The sequence below is a fragment of the Rattus norvegicus genome, chromosome 8 (genome assembly GCF_036323735.1).
Source record: "Rattus norvegicus strain BN/NHsdMcwi chromosome 8, GRCr8, whole genome shotgun sequence".
Taxonomy (NCBI): domain Eukaryota; kingdom Metazoa; phylum Chordata; class Mammalia; order Rodentia; family Muridae; genus Rattus; species Rattus norvegicus.
In genome coordinates this window covers 11879414-11901548 of record NC_086026.1, presented here as the reverse complement: position 1 = coordinate 11901548, position 22135 = coordinate 11879414, and the positions used below count along the sequence as shown (strand labels likewise).

Below are 22135 nucleotides of genomic sequence, written 5' to 3'. Positions count from 1 at the left end.
CCCCTGGGGTTTTGCACTATAATGTATATCATATTGGCAAGTTATGGAGTGCTGTCTAGACTTATTGGAGAAAAGACTGTGGGAGCAAAAAGGTCATGCTTTGTCTCCTCTGAGACTTTCTATACAGGAATGGGAGGGATGTTTACCCTAACTCTGTGACAAGGAGCACCAACAGTCCCAAGAGTTAAAATGTCTTCTTGTGAACAGCTAGAACAGAGCTTATTGTTGTGGATAAAATAAAAAATGCAGACTGGTGAGGGAAGCTGGAAATCCAACCATGGGCAGAGAGAGGACTCAACCGGGCACTCAGGCTGACTGCTTCAGCTTCTGCAGTTAGTTTCCTTTGGATTTTTGAAAATTCCAGATTTGATAATGCTACCTTTGTTTGCTCTGAATCAGGCTGTTGGATGCTGTGAAATTCTTATTTGATGGCATTTTGCTATCTGTCTTCTGTGTCTCTATCTGCTACTTGCTATCTGTTCTTTTACAGTGACTTGCTATATGTTTAATAAACTCACCCATTTGAAAGCCAAAAACATGGCTATTGTGATTCACTCTGTAGACCAGAGCAAACATGCACACAAAGGGAGCTTCTACTGTCTTTGCATAGAACCATACATTCAACTAGCTACTGATTAGGTTGATAAATTCTGCCAGTTAAGACCTAGAAGCCAGGTAAATTGGCTTAAAGTATAGAGCAATATGTATTGTCACATAGAAAGTCAGAGGAAGAAGCTTCTAGTTTTGGTTAATGCAGAGCTTAGCAGTCACAGGTTTTTGACATGTCAGTATCAATATGGTGTTAGTAGAAAAACCCCCTTCAGTTATTGCTGTGCCATAATACATGATGAGAAACAATCTAAAGAAGGAAGTTTTATCCTGGCGCCATATGGGTAGAAAGGGCATGATAGCCAGAGCAGGTGTCTGGCTGGCCAAATTGCATTCACTGTCAGGAAGCAGGGTATGATCAATCTCATGCTCGATTCACTTTATCTTTTATATTCAGCTTAGGGTCCCATTCCATAGAATGATGTGGTCTACATTCAGCATGGATCTTTCTACCTCTGTCAATTTAACCTATATAGTCTTCCTAGACAGCCCAGAGGCTGGCCTTCTAGAGAATTCTAGATCCCATGAAACTGTCAGGCAGCATTAACCATAATAGCATGTCACAATTCCAAAGGAATGTTAGTTTCCTGAAGAAGGTTTGGGAATAAGCCTTTGCTCACTTTTTCAGTACTCTGAAATCTCTGGTAAGAGTGGGACTTTGTGTTGCCTTCAGTTTTATGTGTTGAAATCATAGGCTACATGCTGTCTTATAAGGGAGCACAGTCTACTGGGAGCCACTTAGGTCATAAGGGCAGAGCCCTCCTGGACAGATTAGTGCTTCTATAAAGAAATACCAGGAAATACCCTTGGCATTATTTACCAAATTAGGGCAAAGTGACAAGGCATTACCAGTGAACCAGGAAATAGTAAGATTTGCTAGTACCTTGATCTTGGACTTACTGTTTTGTAAAACTATGAGAAACAAATGGAATTTTTGATATTTATAAGCCATCGTGTCTATTTTGTTACAGTGATACAAACAACTAAAGCACATGTTGCCTATTTATCCTGTTAAGAGTTCCTGGGTCTTCTTCCTGTGTGTTTTATTACCCAGTTTATATAAGTAAATGCAGAAAATTAAATCTCTACTTGTTATAAGTAGACTCTTAGCCCATTGACATCTCAGTGTTCTTCTCTTACTTTCTCCAGTTCTGAGCAACCGAATGAACAGACCTGTCATAAAAAGTCCCTTTAACTAATAATCTACTTGGACCCCACACACTTATACATGGAAACACTCAGTAAACAATGATTAAAATGAGGAAATACTCTATTTTCCTGTACTAGGTCAACTGTTAGTGGGTGGCATGTTTTTTTGAAGACTGATATTTGGAATAGGGCTTAAGTTTTCTATTATTACAAGGTTTGAGTTGTAGCTCAGGGATAGAACACTCGGCAAGCATGCATAGAGCTCTGATTCAGTCTCTAACTTCAAATCAAAAGAAAGCAAAGCAAAACAGAAGACAAAAGCAATTTTAGTACATATGCCAGGGTGCTAATTCTGAAATCTCTGGCAAGAGTGGGATATTTGGGTTGCCTTTAATTTTATGTGTTGAAATCATAAGCTACATGCTGTCTTATGAGGGCGCTTACTCTACTGGCACTACTAATACTTATAGACATGGAAGGTAGTCAATGCTTACTCTCTGATATATTACACTTTCCTGGCTACTGTTGAAGATGCCGTTTGTAAAGATGAATGTTGCCATTTAATGTATAGAGCGATGGGCAAATGTGCTGTAGTGGCTATTGCGATTATTACTTGCAAATAATTATGAGAAATAGGATTTTTGTCTATTTCATAGGTAAATGTTTAGTGGTAAAAATTATGATGTAAAGAGTATAGAATGAAGCTAGGATACAAAATTTCTTTGACATTCTGATGGAAAACTTATCATATGTCATCATATTGGCTCAGACTGAAACCTTTGGCAAATAAAAGCTGTTTTATTCCTCATGAGGTGGCAGGAAATGATAAATGAAAATAAACAAATGAATTTCAGAATGCCTTGGAGGCAAGGTAGGTATTTCAGTCCCTGTGCATATGTGAACACCCTCACCTTCACTCCACAGCACGGAAGAAGATAGGCTAGCTGTACCTCCCTGAGCTGAACAAGATCATTGCCATTCTGAAGCTAGATTTACATCACACCCCAGTCAAACCTGGGACATGAAGTCTTGCTGGTGAATTTCTGCAAACTATGATGCCTCTGTTCTGCTGGATAACATGGTCCCCTTACTGTGAGTAGTAACCCACATGTTCTGCAACTACTGTTTCAGGATATGTTTCAGTCAGCTGAGTTCACACCAGTCATATGTGTGCCCCAACCCTCACTCATTCCATTTGTTATGGTATGTTATGATAATTAGTTCTTTTTTTTTCTTTTCTTTTTTTTCGGAGCTGGGGACCGAACCCAGAGCCTTGCGCTTGCTAGGTAAGTGCTCTACCGCTGAGCTAAATCCCCAACCCCCGTTGTCAAAAATGTCAACAACCCATAACAGAATCACCGAAGCAGAATCTTAATTGAATTTTCTTAAACATTTTGTCCTTTAGGCATGACTGTGGTGGACAGTCATCTCAACCGCTAATTGACCTAGCCTACTGTGGGCTGCACACAGTTCCCTAGGCTAGACCCTGAATGTATAGGGGAAGAGACATGGGTGAACAAGAAAGTAGTTAGCATGGGCGTGCTCATTTCTCTCCACTCCTGACTGTGGGTGCGATGAGACTAGCTATTTGAGTTCCAGTATTTTCTTCTGCAAAGCTGAAATTGTGGACCAACTAAACCCTCCCCTGCCTTATGCTGTTTTTGCAGGATACTTTGTCTCAGCTGTAGGAGTGAGAGGAGGGCATATGCTCTTCTCTATTTCCCTTCCATGCTTCAAGTGTGGTCTGCTTCGATAATTCTTCTTGTTTTCTGTATCTCCATCCCGTCTTTCATTCTCAGATTATTCCGATACTCTTCTCATTGGACATGTTGTATAGTATTAGCATTGCTGATTAGTACTTTTCCTATGCTGGGTGGGATTCTTTTCTCTAAAAGATAGACAGACTTCTCTTTTTCCCGGTCCTTGGCCACAGAGCTCTGTACAAACATTCAAGCCCTTCCCTTATTCAGGGTATTCCTTGCACAATGCGCATGCTCCAGCTCCTCAGCAGTAAACCATCTTCCTTCCCTTTGGCAGACATCATCTTTTATGTCCATTGCAAACTTTTCTGTTCCTAAAATATATATTATACTTTGCATTTTACATGTGGATATTATATTATTGGTTTTTAGCTTGCTCTTTCAGAATCTACAGGAGGTCAGAATATGCTTAAGTCAACATTCTACATTGAGCATCTAGTGCAGAATTGACTAAATGAATTTGACTTTGAGACTTAAATGAATAACATGGTGCCTGGACAGATGAGTTCAGTATGACATGATATATAAATAATTCAACATTGATAAATTTTTCTTCATAGTAATCAAATTCTCTGACACTGTAACTTTCACTGGATTAATGGTTTTTACTGAATTTATTAATTTGGGAAAAGTTTGATGGTGCTAGTTACAGTGGAAGAAATATGAAAGACATAAATCTTCAGAAAATATAGAGCTAGAAAAAATCAAACATATTGAATCCTGAATAAAAATGCCAAAAATTATGAGACTCATCCTGATGTAGTATTGGTAAAGACCATCTTGTACAAATATGAATGTTTGCTCTGAGCAGGGAGAAAAGATAAATGTCTGGGCACATGTGGCACTGGTTAGCATTATTAGAGCACAACAACAGCAATTGTCTCTGTAAAGAAATGTGAGTTTAAATAAAGTTTGCTCTCCTATATTTGTCGTTGGTAAAACACATCTTGTAATTTAAGTACCAGTTTCTTCCTTTGCAAAATAGTTACAACATAAATTCCTTTACCAGACTGCTAAAAACAGCCTGGAAATGTGGACAAGTTTTTCACCAAATGCAAAGCAGAACAGAAATGTCATTAGGCTGAGCAGAAAGAAGAATAACAAGTAAGTCTGAATGCCAACTGAATCCTGGGGTTAAAGGGTGGGAATTTAGCTTCAGCAAGCAGAGGAGCAGATGCAGTAGGATGCAGACATATAGGTGCACATGTCAGTGTTCCAAACTTCTCGACACAGCCTCTAGGCCTATTAGGCTTGAGAGCTACTCCACTAATTTTTCTCTATTAAATTTAAGATGACTGCAGCTGGGGTTGGGGATTTAGCTCAGTGGTAGAGCACTTGCCTAGCAAGCTCAAGGCCCTGGGTTTGGTCCCCAGCTCCAGAAAAAAAAAAAAGAAAAATAAACAGATGACTGCAGCTAAAGGACACACTGAAAATATAAAATGGTAAATATCACCAAATTCTACTCATTTTGAGTCTTCTAATGCATTATAGATAATTTATTGGTAGCTTCTAAATGAAAACCAAAGAGGTTTAGGTTTCCAAGATGGCACACTGGATAAAGGTACCTGAGGACCTTAGTTCAATTCTCAGGACCCATTTGTTGGAAAGAGAACAGAGTACTGTGGATTTTCCTTTTCCCTTCGTAGCACGCTGTAGCCTGAAAGTGTGTGTGTTCTCCCACACTTGCATCCCTCACAAACACATGTGCAGAGAGGGCAAGGGCGAGGGAGAGCAGAGAACATGAGTGTACTTTCTATTTATTTATGTTTTTACATATTCTAAAAGTTTAAAATGTCAGGGCAAGAAGTAGAATGGATGTAAAGCCAGGAAAGGGAATACCACTTGAAATGTAAATTAAAAAGTCCAATAAAAAATGAAAAATTCGCGGTTGGGGATTTGGCTCAGTGGTAGAGCGCTTGCCTAGCAAGCGCAAGGCCCTGGGTTCAGTCCCCAGCTCCAAAAAAAAAAAAAAAAGAAAAAAAATGAAAAATTCATAGGGAAGCACAAGTTCTAATCACAATAATTATTTCATAATGTTACATTTTGAGCATATACTTATACACTTAAAGAAACAAATATTTCACGAATATGTGGAAATAGGGAGTAAGGTTTGTACTTTTCGATTTCGATGTTACAAATACTAAGCTGAGGAAATAGTTACATTTTGCATTATATTTTTCAAGTATGTTTATAGGACTGCCCATATATATATATATATATATATATATATATATATATATATATATATATATATATATATATCTACCATACCAGCATGAGATTCTCTCCATGAATGTCTTCAACTAAGGAAATAGTTTAAAAGCCAGAGGAATGTCAATTAGAAAGATGTCAATTTCATTGTATCTTAGGTTCATTCTGGGTGCTTAAATGATTTATCAGTCATGGAGAACACATTGAAATTCTGGGCTATGGATCCTCTCTTCTCATATATTCTAGGGCAAAGGACTCATCTAGGTTGTATTAAGAACCTTGAGCTAGCCTGAAATCTAGGGAAATGTCTTCCTTAATGGACAAGTTATTGCTACAGAAATATGTTTAGCAAACCAAGGAAGAATTTTGAGTTGTAATTACCTACATGTGATTAAATTTTTTCCTTATCTTCAGTCTAAAAATAAAGGGTCAGACAGTGGCACCCACTCTTGTATCACATCTGGATTGTGGTAACTTCAGGAATGCAAGCAATGAAGTAATTTTCTTCAGTCTGACTCACCAGCAAGGATCTGTTACCAAAATATCTCAGTCAGCATTGTTTCAGGAGATTAAGTAACTAAGGGTCAGTTCCTAAGAACATTCAATCGTAGACTAGATTGTTGTTCCATTTTTCACTCTATTTTACTGATTCCGTTATATCTTTGTAATTTCCCACATAGGGCCATAATTTAGTTTCTGGCCTTGCTGGTGCAGATCCTGAGAATGTGGTTGGATTGTGGCAAGAAAATGCAAAGGAAAGTTACTAATTCTGAGCCATGCTTTAGTTTTTTCAAGTGTTTTTCTTTAAACCTCTTGAGCTTTCATAACTGGACAGAGCGTTCTGTTGAACAGGCAGTTTGGCTAAGGCTCAGAAATATACATAGCAGATCTAGATCTAGCTTGAAGCTAAGATCTGAATCATTCAAGCCCTTCTAGGTTGGTCAAAACCCACTAACCCCAGATATGAAAGAAAATACATCATTTTTAGTTTAAGCCACTGAGTCTTGAGATGTCCATTACACAGCTCAACATGCTTAATTGTTAGCTAAGATACATAAGAACTGTATATTTCAAAATTAAGAACAGACATGGCTACTGATGTGGATATTATTGGAGGAAAAATATACACACCTTGTCTACAAGCAATTACAAGTAGTGATAACTGAGATACCTGTGAGTGGCATATTCAGGGATGTGTTAAAGCCTCCTAATTTCTTAAGTGCTAAAAGTCTTCTTCAGTGCTCTGATACATGGAAATGACCATTATTCCTGACGTTCTATCTTGATTAGTTTAGCAAACAACAAAAGAAGAATGCAGCCCACAAAGATATGTTATATTTTTTTCGAGTTTAATGCATTTATTTTATTTTATGTTGCTATTTTTAAATTTTATTTTTCTTGGATATTTTATATATTTACATTTCAAATGCTATCCCCTTTCCCCTCTTCCCCTTTAAGCCATGCTATACTAATAAAAGAAGATTGTTTCAAAGTAGGATATAACAGAAGATTTTAATTATGTTCTAAAGTTTTAATATAATATAGAATGTATGCAGGCTAAAATATACTAAATACATTCATCTTGCTTCATTAGAATAGTCCACAAAATCAAGTGTGAGTTTCTGTTCTGTAGTGTGGATTCAGTTGATCACCTATTTTTTTGTGTGCTTTAAATTTTTAACTTAATGGGTTCCCTCAGGACATTGTTTAAAATTAGTAGTTGACTAAATTCCCTTCAAAAGGCTATTGCATTAATTTATGCAGTCTTCCTGGGAATTCAGAACTGTTTCTAGAATAATGCTTTCATGATTATTATTTAGAAGTGTCACATTACCATACCCTATATTTTTTGTTCCACCCACAAGGGACAGATCTTATGCTTCCAATTTTCTTATGTCTGTTTCCAAAACATGTGGTCCAACCACAGTGATAAGAAAGGAACAAGCTGACCTTAAAACTTACAAGAAATAAATGACATGATACTTTATCTTAGTTCCTGTGACTACTATGTTAAGTCAAAATTTAGCACATAGGCTGGAACTTAAAATTTTTTTGCATTTAGGTTTATATATACAAACTGTACATACACTGTAATGTGTAGCCTACTTTTTATTGCTATTAAAATTTCTTGGATTCCATACAGGCAATAAATTATATAAAGTGTCTAGATTTGGTATTTATTTTCTTAAAGGCCTGTTGGTATAAATTTATAGATAGGCAAAATGTAAAAAGAACAGAAAATGTTTGCCCAAAGAAATAGAACATGTATACACAAACCTTGAGTGAGCAACCACAGCCAAATTCTGTGGCAACTAATATAATAAAACAGTTACAGTCATTTCAGTGTTGTGTGGGCTCCCCAGAGTGGAATGTTCCACTTTTTAAAACTTTGTATATAATTAAAATTCTGTTGCAGATATGTGCTCCAGTGTCTTCTGGAAAAAGGTATAATTAAGTAACCCGAAGCTTTGTAAGTAAGCCTTGCTCGATGAGCAAGAGCTCTGCCATCCCATCTGTGGTCCCCTCTCTGAGCATCATGGATCCTGCTCACTCCCTGTAGTTCTCTATCTATCTTCATCTCAGATCTTCAGTATCTTCTTTTGTAATTAAGGCTTTCCTTTTTATTCCTTTACCAAAGAGAGATTCACAGAACTATCTTTAAACATACCTACTGGGAGACATTGAAGATGTGTTGGTTTTGAGTACTAGTGGAAAAGAACATTGAGAATTCTAGCACAAGATCTAATCTAGTATATAAAAGCAGGATATTGATCCATTCTGATAAACTACAACATTTCTCTGAGTGTCCAGGCCCAATATCACATAAAAACAATTTTGTGTTAAGACACACAACTATCTTTTTCATGAAACACATTATGGAGCTATAAGGTTTAAGTAACATCGTGTGGAAACACAGGGCTCAGCGCTTCTAAGAATGAAATATTATTTTAGTTACAAACTTCCACATGGAGTTTGCAGCAGAGATTTGCACAGACTGGCAGGAAGACTATTGTCCCTTACATGTGCCACTAGACTTCTCTAAGGAACAATCAACAATTTTCCTGCATGTATAAAAGTCAACTTATGTTTAATATTAGCCATGTTTTAATGTAGAATCTAAACACAGTTAAGAAAATGGTAAAAAACTTGGATAAAAAGGTAATGTGAGGGTAAACATTTCTTCAAAGAGTCCTGGCTTTTGACAAGATCCTATAAACTTCAACATTATATACCACATGTATAATGTATGCCATATATGTGACATTGGTCAGCCTCCTGTGGTAAGAAATCACCTGATCAGGGACAGGGTTTCTCCCTGAAACTCCACCACAGGAAGATCTCTTATAAAGTGCAATTTGACATTTAGTGTAAAAATGAAGTTTTCATCTCTTTCACTAGAGGAGGAGCATGAAACATGTCCTGAATATGCACAAATGCTTCCCGAATAATCCAACATTATATGATCTGAAGAAAATGGAAACATTCTAATTCACCAGTTATCATACTTTTGTTGACATTGCAAGTGTAGCACAAATGGTCAGAGGATATGAATTTCCTGCAAAGAACCACAGTGGGTTGACATTCAAATTGCATGCAAATAACTGCAGCTGAAGTCAGTGCTTCCTAATATTTGCTAATATTGTCAAAACAATGAGGCAGATACTTAGACCTCTGTCAAAAACGTGCATACAAATTACCCATTTGCACACATAAGTGTCAAATCTGTTCAGTCTCCACAGTAGAGCTGATTTTAAGGTGCCGTGTGCAGAATATGGAACATGTTCTTACTCAGTGACAATGTCATCTTAACACAGTATCCTAAATGATTGAAGCTGCAGCCCAATCCGCTGAATCAATACCTGATAGGTTTCTTGGCCATCAACAAAATATGAACATTATCATTCTTTAAAACACAAAGAAAGTTATACATTCGTGGGAGTTTGCTTCATGCTTCCCTACTCCTAACTCCCGGCCCCTGTCCCTTACTGAAGAGCCACTGGCATTGCTAGTTGCTGGGGGAGGAAGAATGATTCATTTTGAATGTGTGGTGACTGGTAAATTCTCCATACTCTAGTGGTTACCTTTACAGATATGGGCAGCACTAATTGGATTTGGTGTGTTAGCAAAGATTAAAAACAACTGTCTGATGCCTTTGTGCATGAGAATTACTCAATAAGTATGCAAAATTCCCAGGCCCACTGTTGGGGCACTTTCGACTCTGAGGTAGCCAATCCAGAGCCAAAGTGAAGAGCACTGCGACTGCCAACCCAAGGAACAATGCCAGACACCCTCCTGAAGCCACAATATGATTTTGCTTGATTGATGATGTGAGGTGCAAATTCATTGCTTTGCTCCATGAATTACTTGAACCTCTTAAAGAAAGTAGTTTAGGAAAAATCAACACAATGGATAAAATATGTGACTCTACCTGACCTGTCAAGTTCAATCATAGCACATGTCGCCTGGAAAGAGTATGCAAACACGCATGTGGCATAGGCCATCTTGGGAGAAACAAGATCAGAATAATGCTTCCGCTGGGAAGTTCCCAAGGAAAACAAGAAACACACAAAGCTTCTGGAAATGGAAAGATGTCAGCTCTGCAGGGATGTTCATGTGGAATCTGGGAGATGCACTGGAGAAGGAGCTGTGCCTGCTCCAAAAGCATAAACATCACAAAGTCACAACATTACCACTACCTTGTATGCCTTTCTCAAAAACAAGTCAACCTCCATCCACTGGAGATGGAAGCAAAGGCTCTTTCCCGGGAGACCTGAAAACATCACCTGACTGCTGAAGGCCCATGGAATCTGACTAGGGGTTCTCAGCAGCTCTGGGCAGGCTAAGTCAGGCAGAAATGTGTACCCTCTCAGCCCTGTCTCTGCCAGGGCAGTTTCTGAACTCCCATCTGGGACAGTGGCTGTTGTATCTTCTGACTGTTTTCTGCTGACTATTCCGAAGAGTTCCTACCCATCTGGAAAAGAGATTGCCCCCATCATTACTGTTTTACATGACAGGATAGCAAGGTCCTGGTAGAAATGACTGAGGTGTTCATGGACATACAGGTATAGAGGGAGGAACCAAAGAACTTGGGATCAACTTCTCTGATTCAAAAGCTTTCCATACATCGATTCATATCTCTGCTCTGACTCCAGGGATTGTGCCAGGGTTCACAGAGGATCATTCTTCACAACTACAGTTGATACAGAATATTATGATTTCATGAGGCATGGTAGCATATCTTTGTTTTCAATGCATTTTTAGACTACTTTTGGATACAATAACTAGATCAAGTCAATATTTTCAAAGAACAGATATTAAAGATGTTGTGATGAGCCATGAACTTGTTACATTAAACATATGAAACATCTTACTTCTTCATTGAGACTTTTTTGTCTAGTACATTTTTACTTATATTAGCTAAGAATATTCCTCCATTAAAAACACAACTGATCTTCCTTGTAATTCTTACTGGGGGGGCTGGTTGCTAACTGTGAAGACATTTGCTCCATAGACATTGTTACAAATTCAATTACAATTTTACTTTGATTTCTATAATTTTCTATGTTTTTGGCTTGTTTGCTGCAAATCCAAGTGCTGATGATACTGCTTTCAACTTTCTACGTAGAGAGGCCACAGAACAGAACTTTCTTACCAGATATCTCAACCGTAATAGGGTTTCCCTTTTGGATGTCATTGAAATGTCAGTATATTTCATGAAAGTTCATAAGTAGTAATTTGTGGTTATCCTTGGAACATCGGGTCCAATATCTCTTAAACACAAGCCCACTACTACAGCTTTACATTCTAGACGAATAACATGGCAGTTAGTAATCAAAATACAACAGGCTTTTATTTAAAGTTAATAGTGTTTTGAGCTCTTTTTCTTTTAATTCAGAGAAAGTAAAGGACTCAGTAACAGTTTTGCCTGGTTTGCTGGAGACATTTTGTTTCATTTCATCTAGTTTCTAATGAACAATAAAAATCAAAGTTCTTATCTTCTTTGTCCTCAGTATCACAAATTGGGTTCCTGGTTTTGAAAGCCAGGGTACAAATTCTGCTTAGTTCCTGTACTCCTTAGAGCTACTCTGAGAAACAACATGAAGGTATTTTCCTGATACTGAGCACAAGAATACATCAGTGGTTAAGCACATGTTAGGAGGCACAGCAAGTAGAATATTTATGAGTGTGTTATATATACTAATGTGAAAGAGGACAGTTGAAGAAGCTCTAGGCCCAGTCCCTCAGAGGGTACACAGTCCACTGATGCACAAATGCTCTCCAACCATTCTAACAACAGAAGTTCCACAAGCCTGCCGGCATGCCAACAGTCTCAACTCTTCCCCTGTCCAGGTTGCTAAATTCAGTTTGCTGGGGGAAAACAGATAGCAGCTGAGCTGATTTATCTTTTCTTTGCCATCTTAAAATAACGAAGATTTGATTGATCAGGCTTTATTTCTTGTTTTCATGTTTGGAATACAAGGAAATTCTACAGACAGGTGGGCTTGAGCCATACTAGTTACCACAGCAATTCATTAGCTCACGTGCTGCTGAGAATGGCAAGGCCACACAACCACCAGTCTGGAAATTCTTTCCTATACGAGACAGTTGCAGAAGTGCTCCCTTTCATTTATGTATTTGGTAAAAATCCAAATGTCTGGGATGACAAGGGGCCTTTTCTTCTTTATTTGAGATCTTTCAATATGCATAACTATTCTACAAAGGCCTGGCCTTTTGTGGCCTCTGGCCATCACCACAAATGAAAGGACTTGCCACACAGTGAGTTTGGACATGTTCTGATTAGTTGATGATTAGGAAGTGTATGCTATTGCTCTGTATTGAAAGGTTAGATGTGTGAGGTGAAGGCCTGTGAGTAACCCCAAATCTAGCTACTTTCAGATTTTCTTTGATATTATTGGTCAGTCTGACACATCATTATAATCCTCTTCGAAAGGTATTATGATTCAGCAACTGTACATATTCACAAGTAGAACATCTGTAAAGACTTTGGGGTAAACTCCCAATGAAGTATGCCTATTTTCTATGAAAACACGCCCAACTTACTAAAGAAAAGCAGAAGCAGAGATGGGTGGGCAGCAGAAAGCCCAAGACTGAAGGACTCTTCACTGCTGCTCATTGGCTGAACAGAGACAATGAGCCATTCAGAGTTTGACCAGGGTCTTTGTGTATGAAGTAACAATTTTATCATTTGGAAGCAGAGGCTTCCATTTTGCTTGTGCCTGTGGTGAAACTAGGGTGGGGATGGGGTGTTTTTTGAGAAAGACTATCTTTCTGATGTGCTAATTTTTACCATCTTAATACATTGGTTAAGAATCAATCACAGGAAAACAAGGTAGAACAATTTACATGGAGCAAATCAAAACTAAACCAAGGTCAAGAAAGTATTGTGATCCTTCAGGCATGCATTCTCACTAGATCCCAAGTTGGTGACGTCCTTCTTACAGCACCACTTCAGTGACAGTTCTTGTAAGGATTTTAGATAGTTCCAGAAATTTCCCCCATTCTACTGCTGCAGCACACATACATCTACCTGCTAAGTAACCATCACTTCTTATTCATACATCTGTTGTTAATTTCTATTCCATAACACAACTCAGCAATCATGAATTTTTATCTCCATTAATAGGCAACTTGTTTGGAGGAGGACACTGACTCCCATTCTTCTGCCTGCCCTCCTATCCCTAGCTTATTTATGGTCATGAATAGTGGTTATTAAATAGTTATGATGCGGAATTGATGACATGTTTCTAAGACCATCTCTAAGTGTGGAAAACAAATGTGTTTTATATTCAAAGCATCCACCAAACCATTGTGTCTATACATTTCAGGACACTTTACAGGACTGAGTCAATTGGCTTTCAATGAATGGTTTTGCCTTCCATTTACTTGCTAGGGGAATCATTTGGAGGAAAGGGTAAGACAAAGCCCAGAAATAATAATAATTAGAATAGACAACAAATTAAAATAGCTTTCCATCTTAGCGTGGTTCTGACATCATTGGAAAATGTATATGGTTGTAAGTGAAAGCTTTTACTAAGATTTTTGTCAAGTGGCCTGTTCTTCACTGTGAAGGCAGATCTGTGTTCATTTTGTTATTAATCCTATTTTGACATGTATCATGAACAAGAGACATGATAAGAATTTTCAGAATTTCAGGTTGTGCAAGGCAAGGGATCTGACATAGAAGCATGTAATGCTGGAAATAACTCAGAAATAGTTTCAATGTAACAAAGCTAACATTTCCAAAGGTAAAAGCACAATGAAGATGTAATGAGTGTTCTGACTTAGAGACTTCATTGTTCTCTTACTGACACTTTGTCTAAGCTTATGAATTACTAAAAAGCAGATGGAAGAACAATGAAAAACTCAGTTCCTTGTCCAGAAGAGAGCTGCATTAGCAACCACATTTGAAACTTTCACATGATGATTTATCTGCTTATTCAGTCTTGATTACTCTCTCTCTCTCTCTCTCTCTCTCTCTCTCTCTCTCTCTCTCTCTCTCTGTGTGTGTGTGTGTGTGTGTGTGTAAGATCCACGTATGTATGATTATTTGTTTGTGAATGTGTGTTTGGCATTCCCATGACGACTTTCAGTGTCAGTTCTTGCCCTCCAAGTTCGGTGAGATAGGATCTCATGCTGTTTGCCTCAGATTCTAAGCCAGGCTAGTTAGCCACAGTTCTCCAGGGATTCTTTTGTTTCTCCCTCCCAGCTTGTTTTGACAGTCCGGGCTTCCCAAACAACTGCTACCAGATCCAGCTTTACGTTGGTCTTAGGGATCTGAACTCAGTCCCTTACTAAGGAAGAAACTCAGGGCTTCCTGGAGCTAAGCAACTGATCTGCTACTGATCAACATCCTGAGCCATCAGGATTTTAGAGGAAGGACTCCGAGCAAAGTAAGCAAATATGAGTACTCAACAAGCTTTGATTATTATGTATGTGAGACATGACATTTAATGAGACGTTCTTTTTTTCTTTCAGAAAAATAAACCCCATATTTATTTTGTTTTGCCTTAAGCATGTTTGCCTTAAACATCAACTGAGTGCAGGACCATCAATTATCTAAGGTTTCTTGTTATTGTTGCATGAAGGCATTGGTTTTCAACTTAGCGGGTCACAATTCTTTTGGGGGCGTTGAAAGACCCTTTCACAGTGGTCACATATCAGACATCCTGTATATCAGGTATTTACATTATAATTTACAGCACAATTGCAATTATGAAGTAGCAAGAAAACTAAGTTTATGGTTAAGGGTCACCACAACGTGGGGAACTGTATTCAAGGATAAAGGCATTAGAGAGATTGAGAGGCACCGCATCAAAGTCTTAAAAGGGAGCTAATTGTAGAGGTGGTTTATTCCAGAAATAAAATGAAACAAACAAATAAAAAAAAACTCCTTTTTTTTTCTTTTTTAATCTACTATGAAGTCAGTGTTCTCTCTTCCATTTTCTGAGTATTTAGATGTGTAGAATAAGAATTCATTTTCTGAGAGACAGCCACGAGACTCTGCAGAATTCTCACCTTTCAAAGAAAGATTCAATTATGTTCTTATACCACACTTGCAAAGAAAAACTATTCAGGAAATATTTAAAGGATTCCTAGAGAAAAAGCAAGAATCTCAGGTTACTTCATGAGCCCACCTGGTTAGCTCACACACCATCAGTCGACACTTCTGTACCACAGGGGTTCATGGCAAACTTGATGTTTGGGAATGTGTAAAATCTCCATGTTTATTTCATGATCAGATGATGCCTTTAATTAAAATTTGGGTTAAGAAAATTATACATATAATATTTGAATCACCAATCATGCTGAGTAAAGTCAGTGAAGTAAGCAATATACAAGACAGGAAAAGCAAATGGCCTAGGGAGACTGTTTATCTTTGGAGAGTGTAGCTGCTCTGTGAAAAAGGTTTAAGAGCAGAGTGGGTGGAACCGGCTGATTCCAGTCAAGGCTGCCTTACTGTGTGAGTTAGGGGTGATTAGAATTAATTGGCCAGACCTTGAGACTCTTTTCTTCCTTCTGGGTCAAAGGTAAACAGTAAAGCTTACTTCCTAGCAAAAGTGCCAGAAAAACGAAATAATTACGTCAAGGTAACAGAACAGTTCCCATAAAACTGATTTGTTTGTTATCTAAGCAATGGTAACATTAAAGAAGATCTTAGTTTCTTTTAATGTGAACCTTCAACTTTTGCTTTACAAAAACTGAAAGAAAAGAACAGGAATAGCACAAAAATATTCTATATCCTACTTATCCTACCAAACCAAACCAAACCAAACCAAAAAACAGCAACAAAAATCCCCTAGTAGTATCTCCATAGTTTAATAGAGTGTAATAGACATTGTGGAAATCAAATGACCTGCAGAGATGTGTGGGTAAATCACTTGGCACACAGCAGTGAGGCCAGGAGTTCAGATCCTGACAGCCCCAAAACTGCCAAACAGGTTTGGATGCCAGCCTGTGATCCCTGGACCTAGGGCTGGAGCTGGGGATGCCAGGGCCATCGGAGTAGCTGAGTCTGAAAGCTCAGCTCCCAGGAATAGACCCTGCCTAACACGTAGGGAGAAGAATTAATAAGAAGCCAAGTGCAAACTTTGACCACCATGTTCCTGTGTATGAGTATACATATATATATATATATGCATATATGAATACATATGCACACACATACACATGCAACAACAGTGATCAAAATGACATTGAATGGTTATATTTCGATGCCTTTTCAAATCTCTATTAGTAAAATTTTCTCTAAATCATTAATATTTTTACCAGAAAAATCTGTTCCTTTTTACCCAAAAATTTTGTATTTTCTCGATATTAAAAAATCCTATAAATCAGAGCATGCTCCTCCTCTTGATTTATTTCTCCACTGTCTGATACCCACCTAACTAACCCCTCATCTCGCTAAACCTCTCTCTCTCAGAAAATTTTTCCTACTCGACTTCACCGTTTCCCATGTCTGTTCTCCTAATAGTGATTTCTGTCAGGCCGTGCAGAAATTTAATATGGTTTCTTCTTCATATTTCACATCTGCAGTTTGTGTTTATGCATGCGTCCCTGTTTAGACTCTGAGTGCCTATAAGAACACAGCATGAATTGAACATCATTTATGACTGTATCTCCAGAATTCAGCTAATGCTTCCTGTTATGCAATCAGTCAACATTCATAATATGAGGAAATAGAGTATGGCCACATTGAGATAATTAAAGCATGAAGTGATATACAATCCTTCATCGTAGACAAACACAAGAGAAACAGAAATAAAAGAGTATTTTTTAGGCTGGTGCAAGAGCCTCTGCAGGATGGGGCACAGCTTAAAGTTCCTAAATACAGGAAAGGTTCGCGTACAGAACTGTGACTACTTTTTGATTCATAGGTATACACTTGTGAAGGAGGACCAAGGGACCCGTGAATGCTTTATAGCACAGGACAATTTAAGAAGTCTAGAGAAAAATGAACATACAAGAGTTCTACCCAATCACCCTTGTCTTCAGATTTTCTACTCTGAGGTAGGTATTTGTGTGGTGGGGTAACTGTGCCCCAGGGTCAGAGATAGAAGTATTTAGCTTCTGGGTTGTCATGTACTTTATGATAGAAGCTGCATTGAACTGCTTTCCTCAGAAGTTCCTTTCTCTCATTTGGTGAAGGTAACAGTCTATTTTTACCCACTCTTCATGGGTTGTTTTAGAGGCTGTTTTTCCACTTTGTCTTCAATATGACCCACATCAAGTATGTCCATCCAAATGAGAATGCCTCTCTTCCCCACTGCTCAGTTCTGCAATTTCCAGGCTCCATCAACATCTCCACCTCAGCTTCTGAGATGCTCTCTGGATGCTCATATTCTTCCTCTGCTGCAGACCCTTCTACATGTCAATTACGGGAAACAGCAGCAACCACCAAATGTCTCAAATCTTTTTTATTCTTTTCTATCTTCTTACTACCCCAACTTCCTGTTCTTCCTCTTTCTCCCCTGCATTTTATTTTTTCTGAAATGGCTAACCTCTTCTCACCCAGAAAAAAATGTCCTCCTTCTACATTCTGCTTGTCACTTCTTTAGTGGCCACAGCCTCTGTGCTATTTACTGACAGTGCTGAACAATTACGCCTACCCAAACTGATTTACCTGTCTATCTTCAATGGCAGGGACCCGTGTGATCTACTAAGGATGCAGCATATCCCTTGAAATGTCAAAGTCACACCCTCACTTTTCAGAGATATGAAAAAGTACATAGAATACAGGCCTACAGTGAGCAGACTGGTGAACAGACTGGATATTAGCATGTTTAGAAGAAAAATGAGATGATCTGCATAGCCTGTACTAAGTAGGTTTTGAGAGCCAGTCTTGGAACCCATTGGCTTTGAGCAACTATTTCTATGGAAACAGACATTCTAAGTTCCAAACAGCACACACATATATGAAATTGCTACTTTACGGCTCCATGGGGTATCAGCTGGCACTGGGGCTAGGAGGCAACCCCCACTCTAGCCACTGGCTTGCCTTTCTGAGAGTTGAATGAGTTTCACACCAAGGTGTGAGGGGCAGGCCAAGTATACACCCAAACCAGCACTAGTCAGCCAGTGAGCCACCAGATGTTTTCTGCCATCCTGGCCTCCCTGAGCATATATCATGCTGATCACTGTTTATTGTGTGCGTAGGGACCTCACAGAGGTAACCTTTTCCTTACAGGTCAACCCTGACTTTGAGCTCTCAAACTTCAGAGTCCTCTGTGAGCTTGAATCTGGTGTGCCTGCGGAGGAGGCCCAGATCGTCTACATGGAGCAGCTCCTCACAGATGACCACTGCTCTCTGGGCTCCTATGGACTCAAAGATGGTGATATGGTTGTACTACTTCAGAAGGATAATGTGGGACCTCGGCCTCCAGGAAGGGCTCCGAACCATCCTCGAACAGATTTCACTGGGTCTGGGTCGGCTGTGCCTGGAACATCAAGTTCGCGACACCCACATCCGCATCAACACCATCATCACCAACATCAACGTATACCATCAACACAGCAAGCCCACGGATTGGCTTCTGGAGAGAATATGGCTTTTGCTCAGGATCTCAACAGCCCTGCCCTGATTCGAAGCATGCTGCTTTCCAACCCCCATGACCTGTCCCTGTTGAAGGAACGGAATCCTGCTTTGGCGGAAGCTCTGCTTAGTGGAAACCTCGAGACATTTTCTCAGGTCCTGGTGGAACAGCAGAGAGAAAGGGCCATGAGAGAGCAAGAGATGTTTCGTCTTTATTCTGCTGACCCATTTGATCAGGAGACACAGGCTAGAATAGAAGAAGAAATCCGACAGCAGAATATTGAAGAAAATATGAATATAGCCATGGAAGAGGCTCCGGAGAGTTTTGGACAAGTGGCTATGCTCTATATTAACTGCAAAGTGAACGGGCATCCTTTAAAGGCTTTTGTTGACTCAGGTGCCCAGATGACTATCATGAGCCAAGCTTGTGCTGAGAGATGTAATATCATGAGACTGGTAGACCGACGGTGGGCTGGGGTTGCTAAGGGAGTAGGCACACAGAGGATTATGGGCCGCGTTCATCTGGCTCAGATTCAGATTGAAGGTGATTTCTTACAGTGCTCTTTCTCTATACTTGAAGAGCAGCCCATGGATATCCTTCTAGGGCTTGATATGCTCAGGAGGCACCAGTGTTCCATTGACCTAAAGAAAAACGTGCTGGTTATTGGCACTACAGGATCACAGACTCACTTCCTTCCCGAAGGAGAGTTGCCCTTGTGTGCTAAGCTGCTGAGTGGAGCAGTGCAGGAAGACTCTTCAGACAAGGAAGTGGCAGGTAGTATCAAACATCCTGTCAAGGGTCCAGGACGGAAAAAGCATTGAAGGACGTCATATGTAAGCCACTGACACACGGAAGCAAGCCTTAGGTCCCAAGGAAATTATAAGACATGAGCTCACTGGCAAAGTCATCATTAAAAACAACTTAGCAACCAACCCTGGCCTTGTGACTGAGTTCACAGATGGGTGACTATGTAAGTCATCAGTGATTCATCAGAGTGTGTATGTAGGCCCAGTCCTTCACTCCCAGATCACCGAACCTCATCCAGGGGACAGAATGGAGCTTCAAGTTGGCCTCTCAACAATCTAGGAGAAAGAAAACAAGTCTCCCCTATCAGATTATAGGATGGCATGTCCAAGCCAAGGGTTATTTATTTTGTTCAAGTCCTTAGAAAAGAAGCCATTCTTTAAGGCTAAAACTTCATGTAAACGAAATGTTTTCACATAAGCAATAGCAATGGTCTTGTATTATGCACCCAACCTCGTGTGAATATGGGGTATAAGTGTATGTGTGTGTGTGTGTGTGTGTGTGTGTGTGTGTGTGTGTGTGTGTGTATGTGCGCGCGCGTGCACCCCCTAACAGTCATAGAGCAAAAGTTGAGAAATTTGGATATCTTTCTTAATCTCTTTCCACCTTAGCTTTTGAGACAAATTCTCACAGAACCTGGAACCTTTCCAGTATTGCTATTGTATAGTTATTTATCTGATTAATCCCTCTGTTTTATATGAGTGCTAGAGATAAAACCTAGGTCCTTGTGCACCTGCAACAGGCATTTTACTATCTGAGCCAGATCTTCAGCATCCCCTGTCACCGCTCTACATACCTTTTAGAGACAGGGTCTCATGATTTTCAACCTGGCTTCAGATATGGCTGAAGAGGTCCTTGTATTTCTAATTCTGCTGCTTTCATGTAGTGGTGGGTATACAAACAGGGCCATGACACCAAGTATGGTGATGTTGGACAGAAAATGTAGGCCACTTGTACATGGCAGACAAGCCTTCCACCCACTAAGGTATATCCTAACTCTAATGGCTTTCATGCTCACAGATCTGTCTGTTTTCATACTTGTTCTCTTTAGGATATGTGTGAGTAGTCTGCACAGTCTTCTTCCTCCTCGAGCTGAGCTGACTGCTACTCACAAATGCCTGCTTAGGGCAACATGCTCACCAAGTTTACACTACTTTACATTTTCTCTATCCCAAGATTCCCCTAAGGTCCAGCTTATAACATCTACCTCCACCCTTTTTGGTATTCTCAAAGCATATTTTTCTCCTTATTTTTAAAGAAAACACAATTGTAAGACAAACAATGAACTGGACTACTTTTTAATCTTAATTCTGGATGTTCTTGGACTGTATGGTGATGGCCTTGGAAGGTGAGTGTGAGCCATAGATAGGCCAGGACTCGGATACCTATTTTAAAATTTTAGTTAGGCCATCTTGAAAGTACATGCTTAGGCCTTTCAGCTGTTATCTGAGAAAGCTGACTTTCAGACTGATTAATGCTGGGAAGTAGAATCCCTTTGACTTAGTTCTAGCCTAAAACACCTGAGGATAACACTTCAACTTCCAGAGGCTGTCAGAACAGGGGAAGTATGATTAAGAAGGATAGTAGAGGGTTGTGGAAATATTTCTGTGGCCAGACTCTCTTTGCTCTTCCAGATGACCGAGCTCAGTTCCCCCAGCCTATGGAGGGTTCCCAACTAACTGCAATTCCAGCTCCAGGAGATCCAGTGCTCTCTTCTGCACTCTCCACACACATTCACATACACATATGATCACACAGAGACACATGTTGATACACATTACTTTTTAAATTAAAAATATTGATATTATAGAAACCCTATTATATAAACCCATTTAAAGGCAAGAAGTCGTGCTCTGAGCAGACCTCACTGTCACTTATCTGCTTATCCTGATTGCGTCATAGGCAGGGCTGAGCAGACCTCACTGTCACTTATCTGCTTATCCTGATTGCGTCATAGGCAGACCTGCTTTACAGCCAGGATCAAAGATCTATAGTTCCTAAAAGTTATAAGAAAAAAATAATCTTCCCTTATAATAACATTTCACTTTCTTTGACTTGACTCTTGGTGATAGTGCTATTCTTTCTAAACACAAGCTTACCTCCAGTGTTCTCATGCCCACTTTTCTAATATTACCTATATCTGTGTCAAATGTTACACAGCAGAACTACTAAAAGATCCATGGACAGACATCTTTTTGTTCTTTGTTCCTAATAAGTACTCAAGACAAACTGCAACTACAAATAGAAGACAATTAGGTCCAAAGAAATGGCTCAGTTTGTAAAGGCGCTTGCCGCCAAGTCTGTTTCCTGAATTATATCCTTGGGAGCTACATGGTAGAAGACACTTCATTTCTATAGCTTGTGATCTGAAATCCTCACCAGAGTTTTGTTATGAACCATCCTACCAGGAGGTTATTTCTAAATGTTTAAAAATAAATGTAAAGGACAAATAAATAATAAATAAGATGAAATTTATAAATAAGCAATACACCTATGAGAAATGTGGAATCCCTCAGTGAATAAAAAATTGAATTTCCATATCATATCATT

General features: G+C 39.2%; 2 protein-coding genes across 3 annotated transcripts in view; one reads left to right on the top strand and one right to left on the bottom strand.

The window, feature by feature from the left end:
* Positions 1-22135, bottom strand: part of Pdgfd (platelet derived growth factor D) — a 233943-nt gene that overhangs the window by 105729 nt on the left and 106079 nt on the right. The window lies entirely within an intron of this gene.
* On the top strand, positions 18158-20005 carry Ddi1 (DNA-damage inducible 1 homolog 1). The gene has a single exon (NM_001085475.1). The coding sequence runs from the start codon at positions 18376-18378 to the stop codon at positions 19600-19602; it is 1227 nt and encodes a 408-aa protein (NP_001078944.1). The 5' UTR covers positions 18158-18375; the 3' UTR covers positions 19603-20005.

Coding starts and splice junctions, on each gene's coding strand:
- Ddi1 (NM_001085475.1), top strand. CDS start 18,376: ATGCTGATCACTGTTTATTGTGTGCGTAGGGACCTCACAGAGGTAACC.